The 24,067-nt window shown below is 41.5% G+C and overlaps 2 protein-coding genes across 4 annotated transcripts in view; one reads left to right on the forward strand and one right to left on the reverse strand.

The window, feature by feature from the left end:
• The first annotated feature begins 505 nt into the window (after positions 1-505).
• eif3s6ip (eukaryotic translation initiation factor 3, subunit 6 interacting protein) lies at positions 506-5,429 on the forward strand. The gene is made up of 15 exons (XM_026191135.1): positions 506-677; positions 1,015-1,057; positions 1,194-1,404; positions 1,484-1,563; positions 1,788-1,849; positions 1,952-2,021; positions 2,109-2,182; positions 2,396-2,567; positions 2,717-2,871; positions 3,431-3,601; positions 3,828-3,961; positions 4,183-4,356; positions 4,547-4,736; positions 4,943-5,023; positions 5,244-5,429. The coding sequence occupies exons 1-15, from the start codon at positions 654-656 to the stop codon at positions 5,313-5,315; spliced, it is 1,713 nt and encodes a 570-aa protein (XP_026046920.1). The 5' UTR covers positions 506-653; the 3' UTR covers positions 5,316-5,429.
• Positions 5,430-5,503: 74 nt separating this feature from the next.
• Positions 5,504-24,067, reverse strand: part of cdh23 (cadherin-related 23) — a 195,409-nt gene continuing 176,845 nt past the window's right edge. The window contains exons 1-33 of one of the 3 annotated variants that reach the window (XM_026191132.1): positions 23,909-23,927; positions 22,943-23,164; positions 22,739-22,858; positions 22,417-22,597; positions 21,901-22,034; positions 21,405-21,614; positions 21,029-21,136; positions 18,817-18,919; positions 18,159-18,284; positions 17,873-18,076; positions 17,230-17,688; positions 16,997-17,113; positions 16,686-16,910; positions 15,553-15,722; positions 14,994-15,131; positions 14,369-14,488; positions 13,828-14,005; positions 13,411-13,622; positions 12,763-12,957; positions 12,566-12,679; positions 12,318-12,447; positions 11,779-12,042; positions 11,536-11,697; positions 10,716-10,972; positions 10,542-10,639; positions 10,283-10,403; positions 10,108-10,187; positions 9,944-9,984; positions 9,742-9,802; positions 8,593-8,722; positions 8,311-8,430; positions 7,891-8,001; positions 5,504-7,502 (exon numbers count right to left, since the gene is read on the reverse strand). In XM_026191132.1, coding sequence (XP_026046917.1) covers positions 7,161-7,502; positions 7,891-8,001; positions 8,311-8,430; positions 8,593-8,722; positions 9,742-9,802; positions 9,944-9,984; positions 10,108-10,187; positions 10,283-10,403; positions 10,542-10,639; positions 10,716-10,972; positions 11,536-11,697; positions 11,779-12,042; positions 12,318-12,447; positions 12,566-12,679; positions 12,763-12,957; positions 13,411-13,622; positions 13,828-14,005; positions 14,369-14,488; positions 14,994-15,131; positions 15,553-15,722; positions 16,686-16,910; positions 16,997-17,113; positions 17,230-17,688; positions 17,873-18,076; positions 18,159-18,284; positions 18,817-18,919; positions 21,029-21,136; positions 21,405-21,614; positions 21,901-22,026 — 4,722 coding nt within the window. In that variant the 5' untranslated portion in view covers positions 22,027-22,034; positions 22,417-22,597; positions 22,739-22,858; positions 22,943-23,164; positions 23,909-23,927 and the 3' untranslated portion in view covers positions 5,504-7,160. Of the gene's footprint in view, positions 7,503-7,890; positions 8,002-8,310; positions 8,431-8,592; positions 8,723-9,741; positions 9,803-9,943; positions 9,985-10,107; positions 10,188-10,282; positions 10,404-10,541; positions 10,640-10,715; positions 10,973-11,535; positions 11,698-11,778; positions 12,043-12,317; positions 12,448-12,565; positions 12,680-12,762; positions 12,958-13,410; positions 13,623-13,827; positions 14,006-14,368; positions 14,489-14,993; positions 15,132-15,552; positions 15,723-16,685; positions 16,911-16,996; positions 17,114-17,229; positions 17,689-17,872; positions 18,077-18,158; positions 18,285-18,816; positions 18,920-21,028; positions 21,137-21,404; positions 21,615-21,900; positions 22,035-22,416; positions 22,598-22,738; positions 22,859-22,942; positions 23,165-23,908; positions 23,928-24,067 lie in introns of those variants that run through there. The other 2 variants (XM_026191130.1, XM_026191131.1) reach the window with 2 other exon arrangements.

Genomic DNA, 24,067 nt, shown 5'->3' on the forward strand with positions numbered 1-24,067 from the left:
AATAAGAACATAAAGCCTCAAATTATATCTGTTCCTCTTGGTGGTTTGTTTTTCAGTACCTGCACAAGAAGCCCTTCAGTAGGAAGGCATGTCTCGCCAAGAGTCCGTTTGTTTCCCGAATATATGTTTGGTCAAAACTGGTGTAGCCGAATTAGTATCATTAGTCATCTTTACAATACATTATGGTGAGTAAAAAGCACAGCTGTAAACAAATGGACAGATGCCGTCTCACGAACAGACACTAGCAAAACAATGAGGTTCATAAAATACATTTATGAAACCCTAATCAGAGCCCTAGCTTGCTCTTGTTCTCAGTTACACAGGTTTCATTCCCTAAGAGAAACTTAAGAAGAAAAAAACGCGGAAAGAAATGGTTATTCGTTTTTAAATTCACCACCCTCTACATATTTTTTGGCTTTTAGAAGAGATATGCGAAAGTTTGAGAATCAAGTGTTTCTTTTCGTGAACAACAAACTCAATTTCCCATAGTGCTCCAATTACGATGCGTGTCACTCCTACGTCACAGCTACTTCCTTCCGCTTCTTCCCATCTCTCCACCGCCAGCTGCGTGGTTTAGCGGCGGTAGCTAATTGAGCACATATTCTCTTTTTTCACTCCAGCATCTAAACTAGCTTGGACTAATAGCTAATACAATGTCATACCACGACGAAGAGGATGTAAGTACACATTTACTCCATCAGACATTTGTACGTTTTGACTGCAATAACAATGGCACACTGTTAGCTAGGTAGCTGTGTAGCTAGCTCGACTCCACCGGCATAGTATAACAGTGGCTTCAATGAGTTAGTGTGATATAAATTTACTCTTAAACCCTGCTTTAAGACAATGCAACCAAAAAAGTAGCTAATTGTCTGTAACTCTTTTTAGTGCATTTTTATTATTATAAAATATCACTATATAATCGATCAGGTGGAAGTTTCTCGCTGGGCAGATCAATATCAGATGCTGTAGCTGTATCAGTAACAAATGCCTGATTGCTTTGTTTCCTTACAGTACGATCCTTACTCCTACACAAACGACTACGATCTGCACACTGGTAAGTATACAAATAACCATCCCTTTTATACTCATACTATCTATTTTTACAGATACAATCCTCTTGTTTAGTCAGTCACACAACATAAGTAACTTTTAGAGCAGATTAAAGGATGTTCTTTTAATTTTCCTTGCAGGTGACCCTAAAGCAGACCTTGCCTACGAGAGGCAGTATGAGCAGCAGACCTACCATGTCATCCCAGAGGTGATCAAGAACTTTCTGCAGTATTTCCACAAAACCATCTCTGACTTGATTGACCAGAAGGTTTATGAGCTGCAGTCCAACCGGGTGTCTAGTGAGAGCATTGAGCAGAAGATCTACGAGATCCAGGACGTCTATGAAAACAGGTAAACTTAACTCTGTGCACATAACTCTCACACCGTGCGTGATCAATATGCTGACTTTTTCATGCTCTTACCTATCAAGCTGGAACAAGTTGACTGACCGTTTCTTCAAGACCTCTCCCTGGCCAGAGGCTGAGGCCATCGCATCACTTGTTGGCAATGGTGAGAGCGTTATCCATTACTTGTTCTACTTTTGATTTTGTATGGATAGTATCATTTTTATTCTTTATTGTTTGAGTGTGATTTAAAAAAAAAAAGATAAACTTGCACCGCTTAAGATTATTATTATTTATTTTATATATTTAAGATTTTATAAGAGTTTTAGGCCTCCTTTGTGTGGTTCAGTGGAGATGTTTCATGTTGTTTTTGTCTCTTGTGTTTTGCAGATGCCGTGTTTCTCATTCTCTACAAAGAACTCTATTACAGACACATCTACGCTAAAGTCAGCGTGAGTAGCTGCTAAATATGAACAGTCGTCTGTGTCTTTTTTATCACTGTCCAAAAAACTTTCTAGAATTTGGTTGGAAAAAAATATTTTCTGTATAATCAGGGTGGACCAACTTTGGACCAGAGATTTGAGTCCTACTACAATTACTGCAACCTCTTCAACTACATTCTCAGTAAGGAGCACATATTGTCCATACATTTTCTCTGATCCGTTAGTACAAGAACAGCAGCTATATGAGATCATTGTTGACTCTAAACAGATGCTGATGGGCCGGCCCCCTTGGAGCTGCCAAACCAGTGGCTCTGGGACATCATTGATGAGTTTATCTACCAGGTACATTACAGTGTTTTTAGAGTGCATGCTCAACAATCAATAAGATCCAAATAAAGAAAAGGGCTGATAGCTGTTGTTGTTAATGTTATCATTACTTTAAGCACCAGATAGGTGACATATTAATGAAGATATTCATGGTCTTTAATGATCACTAGTCCACGTGGCTAGAAAGCATATTTAAAATCCACTAACAAACATCTCTTCCACCTTCAGTTTCAGTCGTTCAGTCAGTACCGCTGTAAGACAGCCAAAAAGTCTGAGGAGGAAATTGAGTTCCTGAGGAGCAACCCGAAGATCTGGAACGTCCACAGTGTCCTCAATGTTCTCCACTCCCTGGTGGACAAGAGCAACATCAACCGTCAGCTTGAGGTCTACACAAGTGGAGGTAAAGAAGAGTGTTTTTATGATATTTATAGAAACAATGGAGTATTCATAGAAACCTAATTATTTTAAAATCTTGAATTATGTCAATTTAAGGCTTTAGAGTCCAGGACTGTATAGGTCGTGAACATGTTATGTGTTCTTGTAATGCAGGAGACCCAGAAAGCGTGGCTGGAGAATATGGACGTCACTCTCTGTACAAGATGTTGGGTTACTTCAGCTTGGTCGGGCTTTTGAGGCTTCACTCTCTGCTTGGTGACTATTACCAGGCCATCAAAGTCCTGGAGAACATTGAGCTCAATAAGAAGGTACGACCTTATTTAAGACCTCATGTAGAGAGAGGTCTGGTCTGCTCCCACTAGTGATGATGAGCGCTGGGATTGAGTGTCATTATGGAAATGTGTTGTTGGTGTTGTTTCCTCTTGTCCTAGAAGGATTGGTACAATGCTGACAGATACTGATGTTTTTAATTTAAAACAAACAAACGATATTCTCCGAGGATTCTTGTGATAATTTGACTCGACACAGTTTCTGCTTTATCAGTCTTTATGCTCATGAAATTTAATGTGGGCAAAGTGAAGTTGCAGTAAAAAAGAAGGAACTCATTAATTTACCTGACACATTAACAATGAATAACTATTATAATACTTTATAAAGCAAATACATAATTCACAGTTCTCAGTTCTTCAGTAGCACGGGGTCATATAATTCATTTCATCTCAGAGTTTAAAGTTTCTATTAAATCAACCTTTGTAGCAACAAATAAAGTTTGGCTGATCTGTTGAAATTAAACATTAAAAAATGAAACTGCTCATTTTCTCTGTAATTCATATTTCTGCATATATTTTTTTTCTCCCTATCTTTCAGAGTATGTACTCGCGTGTTCCAGAGTGCCAAATCACCACATATTACTATGTGGGTTTTGCCTACCTTATGATGAGGCGCTACCAGGATGCCATTCGAGTCTTTGCTAACATCCTGCTCTATATCCAGAGAACAAGAAACATGTTCCAGAGGTCAACGTATAAATATGAGATGGTCAGTAACAGCAGTGGTTTTATTGTCTTATCTTTAGCTGTAGGTTCTTTTACTTATGTCTGTACAGAACGTGGTGAGAGAACTTCAGACAGCAACATTTGGGATGCGCTGATTTTCTTTAAAATGCTTTGACATGTGAATAATAATCAGGCACTCTCATTGTGTTGGATGATCAAACAGTATTATGTTTGGAACAGGTGTCATAATACCTGTATGTTTTCTTCAGATTAACAAACAAAATGAGCAGATGCACGGCCTGCTGGCTATCGCTCTGACCATGTACCCGATGCGCATCGACGAGAGCATCCACACCCAGCTGAGGGAGAAGTACGGAGATAAGATGCTCCGCATGCAAAAGGGGTAAGACCTACACTCACTGCCTTGCTTTACAACATATTTGTTTAAGTTGTGAGTCAGTCCTTTTCTGTTTTACTGTTATGATTTTGTATTATGTAGAATGTTATATAAAGTGTGGAGCTTTGCTTATGGGATATGGAATCAGTAATGTATGACTTTATTAGCATTTGTGCTCGTAGCCTCAAACATTTCTTTTGATGCAAATGTTACTTTTACCATCTCAGAGATCTGCAGGTGTTCGAGGAGCTGTTCAGCTTTGCCTGTCCCAAGTTCTTGTCACCTGTAGTGCCAAACTACGACAACGTCCACCCGAACTACCACAAAGAACCTTTTCAACAGCAGTTGAAGGTCTTTGCTGAGGAGGTGCAGCAGCAGGCCCAGCTCTCCACCATTCGAAGGTGAGTCCCCCAACTTGTGAGTATGTGGAGGTTGTAGTTTTACCTGTAAAAGCTGGAGTAATGTACAAAAATATCCTGAATCTCCTCCAAACGTTTTGCCACACTTTACATATTTAAATCCTTTACATGAACTATTAGATTGTGTCTGAGTGCTTATACATGTCATCTAAGTCACAATATGTCATTGTAGCTTCTTGAAGCTGTACACCACCATGCCAGTAGCCAAGCTGGCCGGATTTCTGGACATGACAGAGCAGGAGTTCCGCATTCAGCTGCTCGTCTTCAAACACAAGATGAAGAATCTGGTGTGGACCAGCGGCATCTCAGCGCTGGACGGAGAGTTCCAGTCTGCGTCTGAGGTCGACTTTTACATTGACAAGGTGAACATCTTTTAAATGAAAGTGCTCTTTTTGATGTTTCTGTGCTGCTGTTTAAATAGCATGTCACAGGGCTGGATGGCTCTGAGGAATGCCTCAGGTGTTTAGTTTGGGTAAAATTAAGCATAAGATTTAAATTAAGTTTTACAGAAGTTAGATATGTGGATGTGGCTTGTTGTACTTTATATTTGATGGCATTTTCCCCACAGGACATGATCCACATTGCCGACACCAAAGTCGCTCGTCGGTATGGAGACTTTTTCATCAGACAGATCCACAAGTTTGAGGAGGTAAGCAATCGTCCATAATGCCTCTGAATGGGAAAATATTTAATATGTTTCAGATGCTAACTATTACAAGGTGTAACAATCTAATTTGAATATTAAAAGTTTGGAAATTAAACAGTTGTCTCTAATATTAAAATTAAAAACATCACCTGCTCCTTTGGTTTGCCCCGCACTGAAAAGATTTTGAATACAGGACTAATGATCACTTCTTGTGTCCCTACAGTTGAACAGGACTCTGAAGAAGATGTCAACCACTGCTACCACTGTGACATCAGGAACCGCTACAGGCCGATGAGACATCACATCACGTCTTCTAATGCCTCCTTCCAGTTTTTTGACAGCTATTATTAATGAAAAATTTTCTATGTAATCTAATAACAATAAAAGGATGGATTGGAGTGCAAACTAATTACTTGTATGTTTTTGCTCCCTAATACCAGGTGTGTTCCACTAGGAGGCAGTATTTACCACCTCACCACAGTTGCTAAGTCTTCTTTTGTAGTGTTATGTTCCTACTTAAGCTTTTGTTTGCGGGTAGAACAGACGTCAACTGTGAGGTAACTGGGGGACTAATATTTAGGTTTATTAATGTTTATTTTCAGATTCCCAAGCTTTTTGTTCCTGCCTGAGCTCGTTCTGCTGCATCAGACACCAGACATATGGCAACATCTATTGAGGTCAGAGGCCATTGCATAAGTCTTTTTATTACCACAGACCATCCCACAACATTTCCCAACACAGATCTCAGGGCTGGTGACAAAAATGACAAAGAAATAAAAACTTACAAAATGGGAATATAAAAAATCATTATTTTTTAAAACACACCACTCATCAGAAACAGCATTAGTTGTCCTGCAAAGGAAAACAGAACGACATGTCACCATAGCACAAAATACACATACTCAAACATCCAAAGTTGTTCCCTACCGATTTTGGTAAGCCAGCATATTTTTTTTTCTTCAAAAATATCTTTTAATTCCGTCACATATTCTAGAAAATAAAAAAATAAAGCAAACATTGCTCATTGGAGCATGACTTTTACTCCCTCAGGTGGCAGTGTAAAGTCTCTGGGCACAATGCCTTCTTTATGTCTAGAAAATGGGATAATTCATAGTTTCCCCCATTTATAAGTCTTTATCAAGGCTTTCTCTAACTGCCCTTAATATCAAAGATTTATTTACTCCCTGTAACCCCAGTACCAGATAACAGTCATCCTTCATCCACCATGTTCATCATTTAAGAAGTCTTCCTCTTCTTATGCAGGTTCTTGCTTTAACTGTGACTGACACAGTTATGCCCTTAAAAGTGAGCTGGACTAGAGTCTGAATGTTCTCTGCTGCTCTTCAGACGATCAAAAAGAGCTCAGGCCTCCTCATCCCTTTGTGTGAGGCGAAAACGCCACTCCGTGAGCATCACTGGGAAAATACAGAGGTTCCCCTGTATCCATAAAGTGTTCATCAATAAAGTCCCAACAACAACATCTAATATCTCATTCAACACAGACATAGGCATCTTTCAATAAGGAAAAATATCAGCGTGATAAGGAATTGTTATTGTCTCAGTCTCCCATTGACGGCCATCCGCTGGTCTGAGTGTGTGTAGCATCATTTTTATTCTATTTATTTATTTTGAGTGTGTGTGTGCGTTTGTGTGAGTGTCTGCAGTCCAGGCATGCCTTCAAAAAGTTTAGTGAGAACGAGGCACCTTCTGACGATTTTAAGGTCGTGGTTCAACAAGCTTCTCCCACAGGGAGGCTTAGTCCCTCTTTTCCACTCAGCTCTTCAAATAAAAGTTGATGAAACCAGTTTTTTTTTCTGTCTCGCTGAAGGAAAGTGACAAGCTTGTCACTTTCCTTTATTAATATGTTTTCTTTTTAAATAAACCATCTCTTGACAAAATCCAACATGGGACCGTTTCCAATGCAAGATCCACCGACGCTGACCCAGTGCTGCGTTCGTCCTTTATCGGGATGTCTCAATGATGCACTGACGTTCGATGATGATGTTCCCTAGACTACACACACTGCTCCTCCAGTCCTTCCCAAACTTATCAGGGTGGCGGTGTGAAGGCACAAGGACACACACACACACACACACACACGAGTCGTGGTTTGCTCTCAGACCAGCGAGGCCTCGGCTAGTCATAACTCTGTGATCTCCAGCGGACTCTCAGACAGGGTGTCCCCATCCTTGTGGCGGTGCATCGGGGTGGACTTTGCAGACTCTGTACGGGCGTTGCGCTCAGAGTACAGCACCCCATCAGAATTTAGTGCCTCCAGAGAACGTGCCAGGGCCCGCTGGTCGTCCTCAGGCAGGCTGTTGAGGTCAGACGTGAGGAGCGTGCCTGTGCTGCCGTGGACCACGTGCACACCCTCAGACCCTTTCAACTCCACAGGAAGCTTGTGCTTGAAACGGAGAGTGCCCCGACCTCCACCCATACCCAGATGCTCATCGTCCTCGTCATCCAAATCGCTCTGGATCAGCTGTTAAAGGAGGACAGGAGAGGAGAGGGAGAGTGAATGAAGCTGCTAGCTATTAATGCTGGGATTAAAATGCATTAGGTTGACAAAGAAATAGCTTTGACAAGGTGCTAGAAAGGAGTAAATCAGTGGAATGAAACAGAAGTGAAATTAGTAGGTCACTGGAAGAAAAACACTTGAAACAAATAATCAGCAAATTTTAAGCTTAAACTCTGTTTGACCTGAAGTCTGGTTCACAGTACACGAGAAAGGAGAACCAGCAGGAAGGAATCATGTCAGAGTACTCAGACAAGCTGTCAGAAAGGGAACTGAGAGAAACAGAAGATCATTCTCCAGCAGACAGGAACACCTTCAGCAGGTGCAGAGAGCTCGTCCGTTTTTTGTAGCCCACCTCAGTGACAGATGAGATGTCTCCTTCGGTTGTGGATGCTGTGACAAGCCGTGCTGCAAAGAGCTTTTTCAGTCTCAGGTAGTCGTCCAGGACCACCTTGAGCAGGGAACCCTGACAGGATGGCAGTCATGATCAAACATAGTATGTAACACCATCCACCTTTGCACACCCGCGCTGTCACAGGACAGATAAATAAGAATCCAGAGCAGGAAGGCCTATCCCTGAAGGCACGTTAAAAGCCTATAATAGAGTCCTCAGGGTCTGCCTCTATATTTTATACTCAGGACCTCCTCCACTTCTTAAAAATAGGGGAAGGCTTGAGTTCTGGGAAAAGAAACTGTCCCGACAATTATGAGATGGATGGAGCAAAAATAAAAAAGAAAGTATGCGCATGTGTGAGTGCATTACTCCTGGTCTCACCTTGATAGGGCCCTCTCTCATGATATGGCCCAGTTTAGCAATGTTGTCGTACTCCTGAATTGCTGCCCTCAAGTAACAATCATCCTCAGGTTTCGCTTGAGGCTCTCGACCAAATGTGCCCTGTGAGAACAAATGATGAAAACGTTATGGTAGAGTATTTCATGGTAAACGATACAAACTCCCATATTCTACATCTCTTGAGTATTAAAACACATAGCAAAATTGTATCTATTAATATACTTGGGGTGTTATTGAGAAATACAAATGGATGTTGGTACTGACGTGAGTGCGTGCGGGGCTGTTCCACAGGTCAGTTATCTCACTCAGGTTCTCAGGCAGGTCATCCTCATGGTCAGCCTGAGCAGCCAACTCAAGGTTGCGACAGAATGGGTCCAGCCACACTGGATTGGCCCTGCAGAAGCATTAAATCCATCAGTGAGAGGTTATACAAAGGACCTTGCCTTTGAAGGCATCAAAATAAGCTTCAAGAAAATGGTTAATTCAAATGAACTTCCTGATCTATGGAGAAAGGAAAGAAATGATTGGATTATGTGTCTCTTTTCTCATAATTTGTTGTGCTATAGAAATGCTGAGGATACCTAATTATGGTGAAAACAGCTCAAATAGTCATGACAATGCAGTTAACTATGATTTTTACAACTATTTTGTCTGTAAGCTAATTATAAAGCTAATGTGCAGTTAGCTTAGTTTGATATAATGACACTGGAAACAGCTAGCCCGGAGCTATGCAGAGATAACACTTACTTACACTTAACACTTACTAATTAACATGTTAGTCTTGCTGTCACACGTTAAAACAACACTTTAGGGTTTTGTGGGGAATTAAATTCCAATAATATTTCTTGGGGTTGCAGGACGATGATTTTTAACTTTCAACTTTTTAGGTTGTTCACTAGTTTTGTATACTGGTCTTTTTATTTTCTTGAGCATTTTGGAGCATTTAATTCTTGTTATAATTTGGTCCTTTTAATTTGTTCCCTCTTGTAGCTTAAGATTAAGTTAAAACGTTTAGTTATGGCGCTTACTTCCTGTTTTATTTTGATAAAATCTAGTGGTGTCTAGTGTTTAGTTTTACTTCCCCTCCTGTATCACTGTCTTTCATTATTGTCAAGTGTCTTGTCTCTCTCCTGTGCCCTGCTCTTCTTCTGTCCTTTGTTGCAGTGTCTGTTAACCTCCTCTGTTATATTATTAATAAATACACTTATTAAGCATTTATTTGTTTATTGTTTTCTAAGTCAAGGAGAGGCATGCCTGAAAAAACAGAAGTTGTCAAACAACAAAAATCAAGTGAGACTTTGAAAAAACAGAACTTGTCAAACAACAAAAATCAAGTGAGAACTTTGTTGTAAGTGAGAACTTCTTGTAAATAATGTTAGCCAGTAAAATGTAAAAATAAAGCTATTATCTTACCCCTCAAAGGAGTACTTGTTAGTGTTGGGCATGTCCAGGATATCCATTAGTCCCTGGTTTCCTGTGAGGTAGAGGAAAGTTCAATGTAATGGAAAAACAGCTTTGAGTTAACTGATATTTTGTACTGTACATCAGCAGATAGCAAAGTCATTTCCTGATCAACAGATAAAGGGACCGTCCCATCAGTCGAGCTGCTTCTCACCTGTTGATCCTGCGACAATTGCTTTCAACTTCCTCTCATGTCTGCGTCAAACAAAAAGACACATTATGAGATCATAAACATGTTGATCAGCTGCTCAGACTGGTAGCGTGACTGAGCGAGTTTCAAACAATGTAAACAAATGTGCCTTAATACAAAATTCTTACACTCTGCGATAATGCCAATTCATTGTGACAAACAAAATCCCCGCAAAGCACAGCAGCACAGCCAAGATAATGATGACCAGCTGTGAAAGAGAAAAAGAAAGACACCTTAAAAGCACCAAAACCAAATAACATCTGCAGCAGGCTGGAGACTTCCAGAGTTGGCAGCTTTGCACACCTGCAGAGTAGAGATGTCGTCTGGCAGTTTGTCCCCAACAGCTGGCTGGACGTCCACAACATTGTATTTTCTGAACAGGTTTCTCAGCTGCTCTTTGTTTTCATCGATCATCTGAATAACCCTGGAAAGTATTAAAAAAATCGGTTCAGAATGTGTAGTCCTTATATAAAAAAGGCCTTATTGCACTGGCCTTATTATTCCTAGTGTATGTGAATCAAAGTGCAACCACGCTGCTTTGGAGCGCTAGTGCATACACGACCTTTCAACGTCTAGGATGGTGTTGGTCTGATTGTTGACAACGTGGATGAGCATATCAGTCTGAACATAGCTCACTCTGCCCTTCTTGTCCACATGAAACTGAAAAAAAGGGTCAAAGATGTCAGATATCTACACACTGCAAACAAATCAAAGCATTTCTCTAAGAAAGCCTAACCTGTATGTCATCTAAATTGACAATAGCACCGGTGATGTTGGAGAGCAGGTTGATGAAATCTTCCTGGTTTGCACGAACAAAATCGGGAATCTCATTGAAGACTATCTTGACCCTCTGGTCATCCCGGAGAATATAGATATTCACATTAGTTGTTGTGCTGTGTCCAGCAAAATCACATGCCAAAATCTCAAGCTGAAAGTAGCCGGGATTAAAGGCTGTGAAGAGATCGTAAGTGCGGATGATGCCATCTGTCAAACCTGGGGAAATCAAGGGACAGCATTGTTTCTGTGTAAGAAATTTGCTTCACTCGGGAGCAAAAAGACTTTTGTCACTGTATGTACACCAGTACAACTGAAACCATGCAGAAAAGATCTGAAAATAGGCGGTGGTTTAAGTAACTTTCTCTGCGTCTGCGTGGGAAAATGGTTACGGGAAGCAAAATGTTCATGTGTGAGAACGCTGTTACTATTTGTTAACTCGGTTTTATTGAAGCCATTTCAATTCCTATAATTTGTTTGCAAACGAGTTCAAAGTCTGAACTTACTCATTTGTGACAGAGTCGTCCTTATCTTTTAAAACAATATGTGAACAGTTTTTCATCAAGTTTTTATTATGAGATATTTGACATCTGCATTTACTTTAAATCTCTCGCCATTGCTACACAGTGTTTTTGCCCTCTAGAATTCAGAAATACTTGTTGTGCAAGTTTCTTAAATTTCTTTTTTCTCACAGGTCAAAATGTACCCAAGATTAAAATACAATGCATTTTGGTTCTCCCTTCAGAGGATTTGCATTACAGCAATGCATTATAGAAACGCACCGATGATGAACATATTGCCAACATCCTCACTGCCGTTGCTCTGTGAGTGGAAGTAGCGGATCGTAACAATGTGGTACTGGACCACGCTGTTGTTGCCTATATCATTATCTATAGCCACCAACTTGATAAGCTCTGAGCCCACTTTGGCGTTTGCTGCAACTCCTAAAACAAGAAAGAAATGTATAAAGTAAATGTCGGCATCACATAGTCCATCATACAGATTTATGCAGGAAAGCAGGTTACCTGCAGTGTACTCTGTCTTCATGAAGCGTGGTGTCTGGTCATTGATGTCTTCCAGTTCAATCCGGACATCCAGCAGACTGGGGTCTTGAGCCGGATCCAGAGCTTTAGCCCGTAATGACCTCTGACCCCTGGGGGGAGTCCAGCTCTTGTTGCTGGAAGCCTTGATTATGATGGAGTAGACTGGGATCTCCTCTCGGTCCAGATCTTTGAGCACTTTTAACTCTCCATCTAGACTCAAGCCAAAGTTTCCGTCGCTGTTTCCTCCTTCAGGAAGAGACACATTTGGCCACATTAAACACTGAAGCTTCAAAGAGCGAACAAAGACAGCTAGATCCATACAAATGTCTTCATTATTCTCAAGCTTTTGAAGTACAAGGACTTTCATATGGCCACACAATAGAGATACAATAAGTTGAGAAAAACTTGTTTATAATCTTCCTAAATTCAAGACTTTGGCTACATCAGTTATTGAACTGACTGAGAAAAAAAATCACAATTAACAGCAAAAACATGCTACTGTGTGTAAAGCACCGAGTGACCTGCAATAAAGTAGTAGACGATTGCATTGGAGCCCTCATCGGCGTCCACAGCTCTGGTTATGTTGCCCACAGTGGTTCCTGGAGGGGAGTGCTCAGGCACTGTCAGCTTCTGGTAAGGCAAGCCACCACGCTGGGAAGTGCACACACACACACAGACCATGGGAAAATATTACATAAAAACACATGAACACAATCTCTTATGTACAGATGACCACATTTATGATGTATTCCTAGATCTGTGTGCTCACAGGCGGTTTGAGGAAGACAGGCTCATTGTCGTCGATGTCCGACAGCGCCACCTGCAGAGGCTGTGTGGTCTCATAAGGCACTGGCTGGCCCATGTCACGGGCCACAATAATAAGCTGAGAGAACAGTTTGCACAGGGTTAGCGTCACATACCTACAATTACACCAACTGAAAACACAAACAAACTCTGGTGACTCACGCTAAGCAAGGCCTGCTTCTCTCGGTCAAGCTTTGCAGTAGTAGTAATGACTCCAGTCACGGCATCAATGTGAAAGTTTTCCCAGTCTCTGTTACCGGCTCCCGTCTGCAGGAAGGCATAGCGCACTTCTCCATTGAGCCCCTCATCAGCATCTGTAGCATGCACTTCATACACCACCAGTTCTGGACGTTGTTCCTGTACAGAGCAAAGAAGGGCAGTGAGTGTTTGTGTGACTTGAACTAAATAACCTATCTATATTACTCAAATGCAAGAAATCTGTGGTTTATGAGAGGTTTCTATATTGTGATATGGTATGATGTCTCTCAGTTGGAAGATAAACAACTCTTGAAAGACCACAACCAAACCACAATAAGGGTTATTTTATTAGAGCCATTTATGATACTGATGGAGTGTCAGACAAATATGACTAATCCACATGAAATACATTTTATTAGCAGTGTATTAAAAAGGAAGTAAAAGTATAAGTTCAACTCTTCACAGTAAAACCAGTGACTCATTTCTTTTGAGCATTATAGTAGCACTAGAGTAAAGAAATCAGGACATATATATCCTTGCACAACAGAAGCGTACGGCAAAAGCACATGCTGACAACGATGACTTAAAGAAGGCTGTGAATGCAGATGGTACCTCTAAGATATGGATGATAGTTCCATTGGCAGGCCTAACAAACACAGGTCTGTTGTCATTGACATCTATGACTATGATGATCAGGTCCGCTGTGCCCCATAGGGGGGGACGCCCCTGGTCTGTAGCCACCACAGTCAGGTTGAAACGTTCTGACGACTGAAGCAGACGTCGAGATCGCACCAGTCCTGTGTTTGGATCCAGGGAGAACGCATCTGAAAAAGCGCAAGAGAAGACAAAGTTGTGATACTATTCTCTTTCCACCAATTATACAAGTGATTAAAAAGTAAAGTGTGGATATTTATTGGAAGAATTCAAGCTGTACCTAAGGTAGTAACTTTTAATTCAAAGCATAGTTCATTGAAAAGATTTAGTCATGTGACCCTATTGAGGATTTTATTGCATCTTGCGTTTTCATACCTGAATGGGGTCCTAACATGTTGTAGAGTACTGCACCATTCTCGCCTTCATCCAGGTCAGTAGCCTTTATTGTTATCACGGAAGTACCACTGGGCTCATTCTCAAACACACTGGTGTTGTACACTCGCTCTGAGAAGCGCGGCCGAAAGTCGTTGATATCGAGAACAGTCACCAGGACCTGATTTGACACATTATAATGCAAAAGGATATTAGGGATAGTATTAGCTTGGGCTTTAAGATCTGCAGAGTTTAGCTCAGCACGCAGTTAAAACAATAGTTCAAATTATAAAAATTATATATATATTATAAGATAAGCATTGGCTTCAAATTCATAGATTCTCCTGGTCGACACCCTTAATAAGTATTTGATCAAGTGTTTGCATGATTTGCTATTTTTTGACTTTGACAACACAACTTGTAAAATTGGCCTATTTCTCATTTCCAAAAGGGTTCAATGAATCACCCAAATACTAAAGACATATTTACAATATTGTTTATGTGTAAACCAAATATTTTTGCCATCACGAACTACGATTTCTACCTGGACAGAGTTCTCTCGTCTCTTGTTTGGACTGTCGCCGGGATTGTCTCGGGCGACAGCTGTTAAAGTGTAGTGATCCTTTGTCTCTCTGTCTAGAGGGGACAGGATGTAGATCTCTCCCTAACGCAGAAGAGAAAGAATGATGAGGGGAAGAAGTAAAAGTGTTGACTGGGAGAACATATAGTTGACTCTGTGTTTATGACAGAACAGAAGTCAAATACGGTCAAATATGTACTGTAGATATTTTTAGATCCTTTTGCATAAACTTGTGTTTCCTGGTAGTATGCTCCTCAGTCCTGCCAGGAGAGATAACACAGTAAAACACTCCTCACTACTCAATAAATGTTTATTTTTTTCCCCAGAGGACAGAAATTCCACATTTTCAGTGGAACCTGCTGTTCAAAGGTTATGGATTGCTTCGCTTTAACCTTTCCACTAAAATCTCACACAGTGGAATGTTACATTTACTGTAACTACTCTGAGATGTTTTTGTTACACTTTAAGCAAAGCTTTGTCATTTTGGATTTTCTAGGAAATGCTAAAACAAAACTCTAATTGCAGAAACAAAAATAAAGCAATTTTATTTACACTAGATCAGATTTTGCTGGTGTATGAGTTCACTTACAGTAGATGGTCTGATTCCAAACTTGCCCTCTCCATCTACCAGGCTGTACTCAATCACTGCAAAGAGGCCAGAATCAGCATCTGTAGCACGGACGCGAACTATGGTGGTGCCTAAGTCTACATTCTCAAACACAGGCTCCTACAAACAAGAAAAAAAGAACAAAAAAACACTCATGCAGTACAATGCTTGATGACATTGCAAAGCAAGCTCATTTTTACAGTTAATACACTGGTGGCAGTTTACTGTGGTGAATTAATTTCATGGATTTTGTGTGCTCTTATTCATAATTTAATGACTTTGTTATTTCTCGGTTTGCTGTGTTTTGTCCTTTTCGGGCTCACGTGCGCTGGTACTTTATTTAATTTAGACATAGATGTAACTAATGACACTAATAACACTGGCATCCTGAGGCTTGTACTTCTCCTGCGGTAGGCTCTTAAAATCTCCACAAATATCAAGTTTAAGCAGTGATCACAGAGAATATAGAAACATTTTAAGCAACAGTCCTACACAAATTTGCTTCAATTGTGTTCGTGTTTCTTAACGTCCTCTTTAATACCTGATATGACGGTTGTACAAAGACAGGGTTGTTGTCGTTGACATCTACAATACGCAGATAAACTGGCAGCTCAGCAATCTTGGGAGGAGTGCCGTGGTCCTGAGCACGAATTGTAAAATTCAGCCATTGAACCTGCTCAAAATCCACCGTCTGGTTGGCTACGATCTTACCTAGAAAAAATGGTATCACAATGATAGTCACGGTCAACATTCATATACTATAGCCTGTGTTTAGATTTTAAATTTGCATGACAACAAGTACGGAAAAGTATAATATAAACACAATTACAATAAAAACAAGTCAAATAAAAAAATAAAGCTAGTAAATAGTAGCTTGTAAATCTCATAAACCCATATTTTCACAGAACAGAACATGGCTCAGGCGGTTGGGAATCGCATCTGTAACCGGAAGGTCGCCGGTTCGATCCCTGGGCTCTCTGTCCTGGTCGTTGTGTCCCTGGGCAAGACACTTTATCCTACTTGCCTACTGGTGTTGGCCAGAGGGGCCGATGGCGCAATATGGCAGCCTCGCTTCTGTCAGTCTGCCCCAGGGCAGCTGTAGCTACAACTGTAGCTGCCTCCACCAGTGTATGAATGTGAGAGTGAATGAATAGTGGTATTGTAAAGCGCTTTGGGTGCCTTGAAAAGCGCTATATAAATCCAATCCATTATTATTATAGAAAACTTATTTAAACTGAGAAAATGTACCAGTTTAAGAGAAATAGTTTCTTATTTTGTTCTGTAGCTTATGAGACATTCAAAGTGTTTGCAATTTTAAATTAAGGAATATTATTCTGAAATCCTTTTACAGATGCAGTTTTTTTGCCTCTGCCCTCTTTACTTCTGAGTTTACTCTCAGTTTACTTCATTAGTTGCAAAATGTTTCAAAATGTGGCACCACCCCAAGTTCTTTGAGACATGTCAAATTCAAAATGAGCTAATATTTTTCATTAAATATAAAAAATATTTCAGTTCAAACATGTGTTTTTGTTGTATACTGTGAATAAAATAAGATTAGCAAATCATTGCATTCTGTTTTATTTGATGTTCCAAGTAACAGCATCTTAAATGAAAGCAAATCTAAAACTGGTGCATGCTGCGTTTGTTGACAGCATGCAGCCAACGACAGCCCACCAACTGAAGGGTCCTCCAGTCTAACGTATCCCCCTCGAGGCAAGTGAAGCAGTTGGTAGATGATCTGGCCATTGGGACCCTTGTCTGGATCTACAGCTGACACTGACAACAGCGTTGTGCCTGGCTGAGCTCCTTCTAAAATCTTCTCTGTGAAGTTAGTCACTCCAAAAGGCCGGAAACGAGGAGCATTGTCATTTACATCCAACACGTTGATGGTTAATCTTGCTGTAGAGGAGATCATGATATGAGAGATAAGTGGAAACTACTTAGGAAGTCACTTATAATAAACTGAAGGTTAAAGAGTCACTTACCATTGGGAACACTGCCTGACCTGTCAATAACATCGCTGGCATTGTCATGTACAGACACAATGATCTCAAATGTAGCTACCAGCTCTCTGTTGAGAGGGTTGCGTACAAATACCGCGCCTGAAAGTCCATATAAAGACACACAAAAGACCTGATATAGCCGGTATCCATCATCATTACTCAAAGTAAAGCTTTTTAGATCTAAACATACAACGCGGTAGAAATATATGTCTCACCTGTGTGTAGATCAATCCCAAAGGACTCCTGGAGCCCATCCACTGGGTTGTTCCCATCATCCTTTGCCTCCACGGAAATAATGTAATACTCCAACCGCGGATGCAGATCAGGGTCCTCGGCAGTCAGCGTGGCTACCACCACACCGGGCGGAGTGGACTCATTGACGTTTATCACGGTTACAGGCTGTATAAAACGTGGCCGTGAGTCGTTGACATCATCCAGGATAACAGTCAGGGTGGCCGTGCCAGACAAAGGGGGTGTGCCGCGGTCAGTTGCTATGATGACAAGACGGTATGATCCGCGCTCCTCTCTGTCAAGCGTGGTGTTGCCCACTAAGACAGCGCCAGACAGCGCTTCGACCACAAAGCGGTCCTCTGCGCCACTTTCCAACCGATACGTCAGCCATCCGTTAGAGCCAGAGTCAGCATCGGTGGCAGACAGTTGAGTCACCACAACACCTGGAAGAGACAAAGTAATGACTGGAGAGCAAATATACACACACACATTGTGATCAAGTATCACTACACCGAAGACAAAAAGCCCCTAAACCTCATACAGTGGAGGGGTAATACTTTTGTTTCAAAGTCCCTCCTCCCATCCCACTCACTGACCCAGATCATAGAAACAAAGCAATGCACACACCAGTCGGGCTGTTTTCAGGAAGTCGAACGCTGAAACTGGACGGGCTAAAGACAGGAGGGTTGTCATTTTGATCCAGGATGGTAACTGTGAGAGGTACGCTGTTGTTTAAACCTCCTATGTCCTCCGCAACCAGAAACAGCTCTACACGAGGCTCCTGAAATGCCTCTCGGTCCAACTTTGCTCCCTGGCGCACAAGTATCACACCTGGAGGGAGATACAGACTTTACCATCACACTTTTTAAAAAAAGAAATCTTCTTTCTTGTTACTGGAGAGTCACAATGTTACCAGTATCAGCATCTACGGTGAAGAGGTCCACCCTGGGTCCCAGCAGGCGGTACTTCACCACAGCATTACGTCCAATGTCTTTATCCTCAGCTAGAACTGGTCCATTTAAAACTGTTACAGTGGTTCCTACAAGACAGACTAAGATGTCAGGAATGAGGAAAAAGCTGTCCTCCCAATTTAAATCAATATGTGGTAAAAAGAAAAGTCATCTTAATTATTACACACTGAAAATTATTCACGTAAAATTCTTTGCTCTTCTTCTTTAAAAAGTAGTCCTTGTTTGGGGATAGATTTAGGCCTGTCACTTATGCTGACTTTAGTCTCACAATATTTCAAAAATAACATTGATCATCAGTCCTTACAAGGTAAAGGACTTTTGGAAGAAGTCTTCTGTACTGTCCCCAGGTCACGTGTTTGTTATTTGTGTTTTGAACAAATGTATTTTGTGTATCTGAAGTGTATTTATAATACAAGGCTATTTGTAAATCACTCGACAAAGTGAAAAAAAAAGCCTTTGCTGAACACGAACTGTGTGTAAACAGATTCAGGAAGTGGGTTAGACAGTGCTACAGACCATGTTGCTCTGCCATGCAGTTATAGGTTGCAAAGGTAGACACACACACACACACACACACACCCACACACACACGGATGCTACCTGCAGCAGAGTTTTCTGTGATTTCAGCCCTGTAGCTGCTCCTGGTAAACACAGGCCTATTGTCATTCTCATCCAAAATGGTGATAACCAAGAAGTCTGAATCCTGGTGTGTGGGACAAAAGATTCATGGAAAGAAAATGCTTAGAAGACTGTGTGACACAGCAAGCAAGAGACAAATATAGGTCAGTCAACCTGCAAACTAATATAGAGATATCAGACGTCAGATCAGACAGATTTTGCACTACTTTGTTGCATGCACTAGTGGACTGCATTCAGACTCTTAGCGGTTCACATCTCTGCAGGCAAGAAGAACAGTTTCACACCTTTTCCCACAGATGCATGGTGCGTTTAAAGAAAACCTCACAACTGCAGTTTGATGAACTATGTTACTCTCGCTTTAAGTAAAAAGACCACATATGAACACGATGCAGGAAGTAAAGTATCAAAAAACAGGTGGGACATAGGTATAAACAGAAGTGTCTTATAACTCTTAAAGTATCAAAATTATGTAACTTTCAAAGATGAACTTCATTTGAACTCACGTATCACTGTACCTAGTAGAGCAAAATGGGCATAGAAAACCTTAGATTGAAAGTTTTTCTATTTTTCTTACATGAATCCACCGTTTGCACTTTGCACTTGTTACATTATATAACTTTTATAGTTGTGATCAAAGGTTTATATACAGTCATCATGGGCATGAATGTCATGGTAAATTTGTCACCATACAACTGAGTGCCGGGTGTGTCGGGGCTGGCGGTGTTCTTCCTGGGTCCACCTTGAGGCGGAGTCAGGCAATCTCCTTCACCTCCCTCAGTGGATTTCCTCCACTATCACTGCCTCCACCCTGCCCACTGAAGCTCTGGATTCCCTGCCACAAAACCATTCACTTGGGTTCACGACGACGCCTCCCAATTGGAAAACCGCTCTGATCCAAGTAAGCAGCCACACCTACTGAATCACTCCTCAGATTTCCTGCCTCACTTTGCCTCATTGTCTCTGTTCTCCCTGTGCCCTGGAGGAGACTGTAATCCTGTTCTGGTTAAACCAGTCATCTGTGCCCGTCTTCCGCTCCTGAGTTTCCCTAAGAAGTCTCCCCTCCACCTCACTGACGCTCCGCACATCTTCCCCATATTGTACATATTCATGTAAATAGTTGTTTAATATCTTGTGGGCTTGTTGTGGGTTTTGGTGTTTGTAAATGGCTTTGATATCACTGAATAAATCAAGTGTAAATTCATCGCTGAGCTTACTGAGTCTGCTTTTGGGTCCTTTCCCTCAAGCTGGCCTCCAGGTCACCTTGTGATAAACATGGGCTTTTAAACTTTTAAAACTTCGAAGTTTTCTTTTTCCAGTACAGCATGCATACATGCTTTTGGTAGACATTAACAAGCTTTTGCATAACTTAGGCTGGATATTTGACCATTCTCCTTGGTAGATTTGGTAGAATTCATATACTTTAGTTGGTTTCCTGGCACATGCTAGTTTTAAGCATGGGGTTAAGGTTGGGGCTTTAGGAACACCAATCAAAAAGCCTAACGTTTACTGCTTTATCCACTGGAAAACCAGTTTTGATGTGTGTTTGGATCATTTTCCTGTTGTAGCACCCAGCTGTGTCAAGTTTCAAACATCAAGCTGCTGATTTCAGGTGAAGTTGATGATGTCTCGTCTGGCCATAAAATCTATTCTCCAGAAGGCATTTGGCTTGTCCATGTGAGTCAGAACTCACCACCAACACAACGCAGAAGCTGGCCGCCCCTCCCAGAGCCTGGTTCTGTTGCAGTTTTCCTGTTAAAAGAGTTTCTCCTTTCCACTGTCATCAAATGCTTGCTCGTAGGCGTGTCTGATTGTTGGGTTTTCTCTCTGTTATGGTGGGCATCTGTTATTGTACAATATAAATCAACTTGAGGTCACTGTTGTTGTGATTTAGGGCTATATTACCCATTTGTGCCTTGTTCATCGTTCAAACTAAAGCAATCACCCAGAGTTTGAAGGGCTCATTTACATTTCATTCACATTATGGCAAGTGCTTTCGTGAAACAACTATTTGTGCATAACCTAAAAACCACGCTTGCAGTTAAATTCCCGAGATAAGCTGCAAAGACACACTATTTTATTTGCAGGCAGATGGGTTCATTGGTCTCTCTGTGAAACTGTCAGGGTGATAGCATGCAAACACTTGCAACAAATGCACACAGGAGAGTGAGCTTACCCTACGAGCGATGCGGGGATTCTCGGGGTTGTCTTTGACGGTGATGGTGAGTGTGTATTCAGCTACTCGCTCTCTGTCTAGTGGTCTGTTGACCTGGACGACACCAGTCTGTGATACAAACAAGAGACATATTTCACCCTTATCTAAAAAAAAAAGACAAATTCATATCCTGTCACATAAGCTTTTTATTTATAGTCTATACACAGCTAATGTATTTAGCTGGACTGCAGATTAAAGGGAGCCTAAACACTTCCATAGGTTAAACTAAACTGATAAACTGATCTGGGACTAAATCTAGAAGCTCTTGGATGCTTCTTTATCTTCCACCACCTGCTCCACCTTTTTCAGCCTAAACCCCACCACCCAGTTCTCTCACTGTGTCATTGATGTAGAAGGCTCCATCCTGGTTGCCAGCAGTGATGTTATAAGTGAGCAGTGCGTTGCGTCCGCTGTCTGCATCTTGCGCCCGGACTCTGGCCACAGACGTGTGTACTGACGCGCCTTCACTTACACTTGTGTTGTAAGGCAGGTTAAGGAGGACCGGGTCGTTATCATTGATATCAAGAACATAAACCCCCACCAGCACCTGAAAAAACATAAGAGCCACCTTTAAAAATAAAGGCATTCAGTTCAAGCTGGTTGAACAGCTATTAATAAACCCATAAAAACAAGACTTTATTATGATTTTTTTATATTGTGGGTTATGTGACATAAAGAGATTAAAAAAACTACAGCAGTCATTCAGGTGATATATAGTATCCTACATGTGGTTAATGTGTATAGTAAGCAAATAATAGAACTAAGCCACATTTAACACACAGTAACAGACATGGCAGAGTGTGTGGGTGCTTATGTGTGAAAGCGTGGCCCACCGAGCTGTTGCGAGATGGGGTTCCCAGATCTCGGGCTGTGACAGTGATGTTATAGAAGGCAGTGGTCTCTCTGTCGAGCTCTACATCCTTTCTCACTCGAAGCTCACCCTCCACTGGGGAAACCATGAACTCGTCTGACAGAAAAACATATAAGAGAGTGGAGATGCATATCAGTGTAGAAGGGGGTGTTCCTAGGCTTCTTATGTGACGTTATCTAAAGGTTCTCTACTTCACTAAAGGTGAAAAATGTCCCAGACCTTCACAGGACGCTGGGGATGTCCCTGAAACGCCCTGCCTCGGTTGTGAAAATGCTGCACGTCCCTTTTATACGACTATAAAATTTGGTTACTTAATAGTCAGGTTACAATGTTGCAAGGACATTTTGGACATGTTTCCAGGAAGTGTTACGAGACGGTGCCCTTCACAATAACTGTAATGTTCTCAGGATGTTCAGAGACGTTTTGAGGGATTTCATAACAGTTTACCGTCACCACAGCAAATCAGTCTGATACGAACTTTGGAAATCTCCACCGGTGATGCTGTACTCCACTTTGCCGTTGAGCCCGGAGTCTTCATCCCTGGCTCGGAGCGTCCACACCCGAGGCCCTGGCTGACCTTCAGTAACTTCAAAAGGTCCCTCGTAGGCTCTGGGAAAAGTGGGTGTCACGTCGTTTATATCCAGGACGTTCACCAACACCTAAAAAGGGGACAGGAGGGGAGAGTCAAATGAGAGCTGGTACACAGACGAAGGCGATCCTCGATAAAATGCAGAATGCATGTGGGAGGATTTCTATGTGTGTGTTATTCTGTAAATATAAATATGAGTGTTCGTCATCACTGTTGTGCTAGATGTCAGGCGAAGAGCAGGTTTTGGACACTGGTCCGTAGCTGTGACCACCAGCGCATAATGTCCGTTGCTGATCTCAAAGTCCAGCTCCTTCACAGCGGTAATTCTCCCCTAAATAAACACAGCATTAACAGAAGGTTAACATTTTTCTGCTGCTGCTTGTGACGCTTCAGCATAACTGCTCTTATGTCTCACCGTGATGCTGTTGATGTTAAAAGTCTGGATCAGGTTGCCTGAAGCGATGGCATATCGCAAGGTGCCGTTCAAACCCTCATCTGGGTCAATGGCCGTTACCGTAGCGATGGTGGCACCCACTGTCTCCGGTCCCTCGCTCAGCACTGTGACGTACTCCTCTTCGGGGAACTCCGGGGCGTTATCGTTCTCATCCACAATACGAACGTAGATGGTGGTTGAGGTCTGCATTACACACAGAGAAACACAGAAAAGCATTCACAGCTGCATGCTCTGTTTAGAGTGATTTTATTTATGTGAATGACAAAAAAACGATTAACTTGTGGCAACTGAGGCTGCAAGGGAGTCTCAATATGAGTTCATACTTCTTTTGTATTGCAATTACAATGAAACTACAATGAGTTATCATCAGTTGGGCGTGCAAAGGTCAACAACACAACAAAACACTTGTGATGCTCTCATGTGACACTGGATATTCAGCATTCACTTTATATGAAGGAATAATAAAACAAATAAATAAAAACAGGTGCATTGTTTGCTGAAAGAATATCTTGTGAGAACCAAAACTGCAAAATCATGAAAGTGAGCCATAAAGCCCAGCCTGTTCCAACTCATTTCTGGTTGTTCAGATCTTGACACATCAGCAGAAGTAAAGGTATCACTGCAAGAGATAAAGGTCATGCAAGTTCCTGCTCCACCAGTTCCCCAACCAGTGCTGCAATAAGAACGAGCGACTAACCTGGCCCTTCAGGCTGGGGGGGTTAAATTCGTCATTCGAATTTTATAATGCTCCAAAAACAAAACCCACCAAGTGATAACCTGAATATCACCACAGCTTTGTTTACTCTAAATAGTTTTTGGCAAAATCAAAAAAAAAGAAAAGACGTCAGTAAAACTTTCAAGGCCCAAAGGTGAAGTGCGATCGTTTTTCACAGGAAGATCAGTTTACTTGTAAAAGAGCTCTCTTACTGTCACGTTTATGTTTTGTGTCCTCGTGATGCCACTGGGGTCATCTCAGTCTTAATTGTGCCTGAAAAAAATCTGATTGGAAACAAACAAAATCCCAGTTTGCTACAAACTGGATACTGAGCATTCGCAATAAACATTATTGAGATTTATCAGAAATAT

The sequence above is a fragment of the Astatotilapia calliptera genome, chromosome 13 (assembly GCF_900246225.1).
Source record: "Astatotilapia calliptera chromosome 13, fAstCal1.2, whole genome shotgun sequence".
Taxonomy (NCBI): Eukaryota; Metazoa; Chordata; class Actinopteri; order Cichliformes; family Cichlidae; genus Astatotilapia; species Astatotilapia calliptera.

Coding starts and splice junctions, on each gene's coding strand:
- eif3s6ip (XM_026191135.1), top strand. CDS start 654: ATGTCATACCACGACGAAGAGGAT. Junction 1,405..1,483: donor CAGGACGTCTATGAAAACAG/GTAAACTTAACT, acceptor TTACCTATCAAG/CTGGAACAAGTTGACTGACC. Junction 2,183..2,395: donor TTGATGAGTTTATCTACCAG/GTACATTACAGT, acceptor TTCCACCTTCAG/TTTCAGTCGTTCAGTCAGTA.